The sequence below is a fragment of the Perca flavescens genome, chromosome 10 (assembly GCF_004354835.1).
Source record: "Perca flavescens isolate YP-PL-M2 chromosome 10, PFLA_1.0, whole genome shotgun sequence".
In the NCBI taxonomy this organism is placed as follows: domain Eukaryota; kingdom Metazoa; phylum Chordata; class Actinopteri; order Perciformes; family Percidae; genus Perca; species Perca flavescens.
Genome location: NC_041340.1, coordinates 31,399,942 through 31,407,049, shown reverse-complemented (window position 1 = coordinate 31,407,049; position 7,108 = coordinate 31,399,942). Strand labels below are relative to the sequence as shown.

The 7,108-nt window shown below is 40.0% G+C and overlaps 1 protein-coding gene across 2 annotated transcripts; it reads right to left on the bottom strand.

Annotated features, from left to right (window-relative positions):
- Positions 1 to 777: 777 nt before the first annotated feature.
- Positions 778 to 3,998, bottom strand: LOC114563170 (zinc finger BED domain-containing protein 4-like). Of its 2 annotated transcripts, none has more exons than XM_028589992.1 (2): positions 3,338 to 3,998; positions 778 to 2,410 (listed from the first exon to the last, which is right to left on the bottom strand). In XM_028589992.1, exons 1-2 carry the CDS (start codon positions 3,915 to 3,917, stop codon positions 1,317 to 1,319), a joined length of 1,674 nt encoding a protein of 557 aa, XP_028445793.1. In that variant the 5' UTR covers positions 3,918 to 3,998; the 3' UTR covers positions 778 to 1,316. The 2 variants fall into 2 exon arrangements, with proteins under 2 accessions (XP_028445793.1, XP_028445794.1); XM_028589993.1 differs by having other exon boundaries at positions 778 to 2,392.
- Between the last annotated feature and the right edge of the window lie 3,110 nt (positions 3,999 to 7,108).

Below are 7,108 nucleotides of genomic sequence, written 5' to 3'. Positions count from 1 at the left end.
TTAACTCCTGTTAACCTGGTACTTGAAATGTCTGGCCACAAGCTCGGGATTACGGCAGAAATCTGGGCTAACTCATCTGAACAACGAAAAAAATAACACCTCATGTAATGGTTTAACTGTATATTCTGTGATCTGGAAGACAATGAATTCCTGACTTTCACTTCACCATTAGCATTTTCAGGATAAAAGCTATTATGTCTATTCTCCTTCCTTACATGCACTTTGTTTAAAGACTTCATTATGGCTGCAATGTTTTTTTATTGGTAAAGACTTGACAGAACCGTGACCACAGCTGTTACAGGTAGGGCTGCCACCTCTTAGTCGATTAGTCGACTAATCGGTCGTTTTGGTCTTAGTCGACTAAGATTTCTTTAGTCGATTAGTCAATTTTATGCTTATTCATGCTTAATTACTTATTTCCAAGAAACTTCTGAGCACATTTACACATTTTGACATTTTGTTTTCAAATTCAGTTTAGTTTTAATTAGTTTTTAAAGCTGGTTTGCTAGTTTAGTTTAGTTTTTATTTTTTGAAAATGCTCAGTTTTAGTTTAGTTTTTATTAGTTTTAGTCTTAGTTTTAGTCTTTTTTGTAATATGGGTTATTTGTCAGGGGCAAGATTCAAAAAGGTCAGAAAAAGTATTGTGTAATAACTCAACAAAAACCTCATACAATTTAGAAATATGTATTCACATAAAATGTACATATGGGCACAAATATGTAAACAGTCTACACAAGACAAACGCAGTAAGTGCAAAATGTGTATGTGACGTGCCAGGAAAAAACCTAAATAGCCAACAGACTAAAGAAGACATACATGAACATGTATTCAACCCATTTTTGAGCCACATATGACATTGCTGTGACTGTCAGAGTGTCAGGGAACTCAATCTGAGAAAAGAACATCAAAAATAAAAATAAACTCTAGAAGGTCAACACATTTAGATGAACCATCTCAAAATTAACTAGGCTACTCAATGAATTGGACTGTCCAGCATTATATGCATGTGCTGCAGCTTTATGGCAATACAATACTGCATATGTTGTACTTGACATCATTAATTAACAGTAAATATTTTGGACACTTCAAGTACACTGAGCGCTGGCAAGATACTGCACCATCTCAGCTGGAAGCTGATGTGGTTTGCTTTTCTATGTTAAGTTTACATAGACTCATGTCCAACATGGTAAACATAAGAATGTAAGTCCCTTGCATTAATGAATCAGCTGTTTCAAATACAGCTTTTCAAGATTTTTAGTGCATGTGTGCTATGGGCGTGAGTGTGCATGGGTGAGAAAGAGAGAGATGGCTTTACTTCAGTCAAGCAATAATTTCTTATTGATCTTGAGAAAAACTCGTTGCTCCAGAGATGTGGTTGTTCTGTTTCTCAGGCCAGATGACAGCAGTCCACACAAAGAAAAGATGCGCTCCACAAAGGCTTGTGAGGCAGGGGCACTAACAAGATCCAATGCCACAGGGGCAAGTTTTGGATACACAGCTTCTCTAGATCTCCAGAACTGCAATGGTGTCTCATTAAATACTCCCTGTTTGACATCGCAGACGTACTTCTCCATTTCGATCAACAGACCATCGGTCAGATTAGGCTGATTTGTGGAGGACACGTTGACCTCTATACGGGATGCAAGGAAGCGGTATTTCTGAAGGACAGCAAGAGGGGCTCCTGTTGGAGTTTGTGTGGTCCTGGAAGTAGCACCATCATACTGAGAAGATGGTGGGTGATACTGAGCTGCCAGGTTCTGCACAAAGGACTGTGATGCCCTCTTCAGTGGCACTGTGTCTGGTGATTGAAGAACCAGCGAAACACTTGGATCCATTAGGCAGGCTGCTGCTGGTGTGGCATCAAACTGTATGGAATCAGGGCTAAGAATGCCAGCAAAACGTTCTCGCAAGGACTTCAGCAGTATTTGGGCTAATGGTTTTCCAACAGCAGTCATCAGCAAGTGTGCCTCAAGGTTGAGCAGGCATGGTACTACTCGTGAGAGTGACTGACTGTCACTCTGAAGCTGGTCTGTGTGAACAGCAAAGGGCTCAAGCAGCTTGACAAGGTTCTCCAGCTTAGCCCAATCGCTTGTGAGAAGAGTGTCCATGCCAAAATTCTCAAGTAGTTGGTTTAGTTCTGCACTGGTCTCCAGCAGTCTTCTCAGCATATCAAAAGTGCTGTTCCAGCGTGTGCTACAATCCCGGACCAAAGTTTTGCCACATCTTTTGATCAATTCTTCATTAGCCGCTGACGATTTCCTCACAGTGTGTACTAGTTTTCTTGCTTTTGTTATGACTGAATGAACATTTGTGTGTTTCATGGCATCTTTAAGTGTGAGCTGAAGGCTGTGGGCCAGGCATGGCATTCTCTGGAACTTGTTGTTCTCCCCATCTTCTGGCAGGTCAAGTTCTTGGCAAAGCAAAAAGACAAAACATTTAGATAATTTAAGCATTAAATATAAAATGCGTTGTACATTTCTGTAATAATCCAACTTAAGCAGTTAAACACAATCAAGACATTTCCTTCATGCGTTCATAACACTATAGAGTTAGCTAGTATCCACAACAGTTTTACAGTTTTTCTCAATCACTTTAGTACGTTTCTTGAATCATTAACATTTGCAACACAGTAAGGGCATTTCTGTATCTCTCAAATGTAAATGTCAGTGAACATGTCAGTGCATCAGAATGCCAAGTCCTTTTGTCATTGTTTACACACAGTCAATATGTTTAGCATGTTGTAAAAGTGTATTCTGTAAGTATTTTCTGATATAAACTATGGCTACGATTTTAATGGGAATGATTAAAAATGCACAATGCTGCATCTTTTCTGTATGTAATATATAAATGTCAACAGTACAAAGTTATACATTGCAAGAAATTGGATACATCAGTTACACTTTTACTGTTTGTACTGTAATTTGTTGACAGAGCATGCCATTGTGATGCAGAAAAGAAAAACACAATGGATATCTTAATCCATTCAGACATGTATAGAAAATACGACGTAAGATTATTCAGTAGAGAACCAGTTGAATACATTATGATCAACATGATAAGCAATTGATAATGTAGGAATTAGAAACAGCAGACACTTGTACATAATCATTTGCATAAATGTGTCAAAGCATTTGATGTGTTCAAAAGAATAAGAACATTGTATTTATTATGTGCTCAAGTGACTACATGGTGTGGAAGCTGAACAAGTAGTTTTGAGAATTTCAATTCTGATCTGAGAAATGCACCAAAGTGACTGAGAAAAACTGCCAATTTAATGCCCTAAAGAAACTGCATTTTTAACATAAAAAAATATATATGTCACTATAACTACACTCACCAACGCCTCCAATCTCAGTCTCCTCTTCATCCTCATCCTCCTCGTCTGACCCCTCCGACTCCATCCACATTTCATCCTGCTCGTCTCCCACACCTCTTGGCTGCGCCTGAGAGACAGCGCCATCTGACTCATGGCTCTGCTCTCGCTTTGTATCCCTGAGAAGCCGCACAGCCTCGACAATGTTGGAGCCGTTATCCGTCACAATGAGCAGCACCTTGTCTTCTCCTATACCCCACGCATCTAATGTCCGATCAATGCAGTGAGCAATGGACTCCCCTGTGTGAGGGTGCTCCAATTGGTGCAGGTTAAGCAGGGCATGGTGAACCTGGCCTCTGGCCGGGTGGTAAAAACAAGCTGACACACCCATAAAAGATGCGGTTAATCCTGTCTTGCTCCAACCATCTACACATAGGGTCAGCTTCCTCGCATCCTTAATGATCTCTTTTAATTTCTGCTTTGCCATATCCATTTTAGCCCCAATAAGGCTGTTGACTCTTGCAGCTCCAGGTGTTTTGAATTTTGGTTTGAGTACATTGGCGAACTGTTTGAAGGCAATCGACTCACACAGTCGTGTAGACATCCCAGTATTAATAAACAGATTAACCAACGCTTCCTCCCGCTTGTGGTGTTCCTGTGTATTTACTAACCAGCAGCTATTGGGTCGCCGCTGAAAGCACTCATGTAGTCTTTTCTGTCCTGCGGTTGTCTCCGTCGGGCTGCCTGGACCTGTAATGTTACCGGAGCTAGCTTCTATTGTTGCGTTCTCCTTTATCTTGTTCAGGTAAGCTAGGTTAGCCTCCTTGTGCGCGCTTCTCAAATGAACTTTCAAATTCGTGGGATTTTTGCCTTTAAGAAATTGTCCACATAATTTACCACCTTCCACTGCAATGCACTTGCTTTTATCGGACACACAGTCATATTCAAAGTAATCCCAAATTGGACTCTGCCGCTTTCTACCAACTTTCGGTACTGCCATGATGCCAGGCGAGAGGCATGGACTATATTGTGTTCAATTTAACACTGGAATGTCTGAATTTCTGGGTTCCCAGTCGGAAACTGTATGTCTATGGTCGGAAATGTCAACTCTGAAAGATATAACATTATTTGCTCTATGACAGACATTGAGAAAGACGAAAACTAAGGACATTTACTCAATGAATTTATTTTATTTTAGTTAGTTTTGCAAACAGACATTACAGTTTTAGTTAATTATCGTTTTTTTATAATGCCTCGTTTTTATTTTTATTTCAGTTAACGACAATGTTTTTTCCCATCTAGTTTTCGTTATTTTGTTCGTTTTTGTTAACGATTATAACCTTGGTCTTAACCACCTCTCAAAGCACACAGCTCTGTCAATTAAATCAACTAATCGATTAGTCGACAAAATCCTATAAGTGTTAGTCGACTAAGAATTTCTTTAGTCGAGGACAGCCGTAGTTACAGGTCCACCTTCTGTCTGGTAGTATGACTGAGTGGTCTAAGGTGCTTCATTAAGGCTTCAGTTTATCAGAAGGTGTGGATTCAAATCCCCATTGGTAAATTGACTTGATACTCGCGCTGTTCCACTTCCTGCCCGGCTGTCCGAACATCCCGCGGCTCGCGTGAAAATAGACCTGCCGCGTATGTTTAGCGGAGTGGAGAGGGGAGGGGAGCCGCTTCACGCACACTTCTGGGACGCGCCGTGGCGCAGCGGGTGGATCATCAAACATTGACTTGAATGGCCGTGATTCCTCGTGAGGCATGCAACGCACCCCGGAACGCAGCACAGACGCGCCTGATGGAAAATAGGGGTTAGATGTTTGTGACTGCTCACGTGAAGCGGTTGTTGCCATACGTAAGCTGCCAATCAAGGCTGTTTATTTTTGCTGTCGTTCTGCACACGTCATCATTTCCGACTAATGCTGCATTAATACGTCATTTTAAAAAGGCATTTCCTTTTTTTTCTTTTTTTTTTTTTTTAACCTGGACCCTATTTTCTCATGCATTTGTGTCTAACTGACTAATGTAAACAAACATCTTTGAAATTGGTAGCATTGAGCGAGAACGCTGTATCCAACAGCCGCGATCTGGGCTGCAATGTAATGTACTAAAACTGCAGTTTTTTTGCCACGGACATGCTCAGATTATTATTTGAAGTGTCTGACAGCCCTACAGAGATAGTTCTTTTTGTTAAAGAGTAAAAGTCATTTTTGTTTAACCAGAAACAGCCTAGACCCCCCTGGCTGACAAAAACGAACCATACAGCTTTTAATAGTTTTATTTTGTTTCCGTTGACTCTAAAAGGAAGTGTATTTTAATATGATTAAATGACTGTTTATGACTGTAATGAATGTTTCTTTAAATGGAGTCTGGTGGTTTGGTGATAGCGAGTTCGAGGATGTTTCATTCAACAAAAAGGTCGGCCTCTGTAGGGATCCTTTCCATTATGTTGTCAGACATTTAGAACAATAATCTGAGTATGTCAGTGGCAAAAAAAAAAGCCCTTTCAGTGGACGTAAATTAAGCTGATTAATGTATGCAATACTCTTTTTGTCTATTACTACAAGCAACCACAAATTCAGAGTTTCAACTCACATGGATGTAAACAGATGCAACTTACATTTCTATTTTCTGTTGAATTGATCCTTCCAGGGCATCAGGTATGAAATATACCACAGTCTCTGGAGGTCTTGGTGTGATGGGAGGGCAGAATGAGTTCAGATCAGCTGGTTTATAACACCTGTGACCCTCTATTGTGCTGTGTATCTCTAATCAGTACATCAGGGAATTTCATTTAAAGGGGTCAGACTGGGGAAACAGCACTTGACCCTCTGGCCGATCAGTTTGAGAGAAGCCAGCAAAAAAGGTCTGATCCAAAGATTGCTCTGGAATTGGAGGGTAGTAGACATATTAGGGCTGCAAAATGAATCACAATTTTATCAAAATTCACAATATGGACTAGTGGATCAAGATGTTGGGTCTGGGAACTCATCATTGACATGGCTTAATCCGAGGGACGGGATAAACGGTTGTCTTTCAAATTCCCTCTGCACGCAATAGGATAGCGCTAAAACCAGGCAGAGCAACAAAGAAGGAAGTGAAGCTAGTTGATAGATTACATTTTTGCCGTATCCAGTAGGCAAAACTCCGAACACACCTTTTTTAAGAATGATTTCTGTACCGTTCTTTGGTCTTTTACTTCTACACTGATAATTTCAGTGGACTGGGACAAAAAGATCGGCCCTGGCATTTTTGGCCCAGGCGGCCCACACCCACCGTGACTGGTCGGACACATTCCCTGCAGACAGTCCTCTTCAAATATGCGTGCATTCTATGATATGAGTTGCCTAGTGTTGTGCATTCATGTGATAGTTTTAGATCCTTCAAGAGGGGTCTCAAGACTTATCTGTTGATCTTACACTTAAATAATTAATTAATTCTTAGTTATGATTTGTATATTTATGGTATTTGTTTATTTTTTTATTATTATTGATATTTGATATTGTATTGCCATTATTGTTATTATTACTATTTTGCTTAATATTGGCTTAGCAACTTTTATAAACTGTTTACTGGTAATTTTAAGTATTGTAAGATTCATATTTTGTCGCTTTGGACAAAATACAATAACCATAAGCATAACCCTTCCCAAAAGCTACAATAAAGCTGAGAGTATATGCCCTGGAAAAGAGAACCAATACAAGAGAAGCTAATTAAGCCATTCAAGGAACACTGATGCTTGTAGCAACACTGATTATATAGATCATACAGAGTTTTCAGCTACCCAACAGG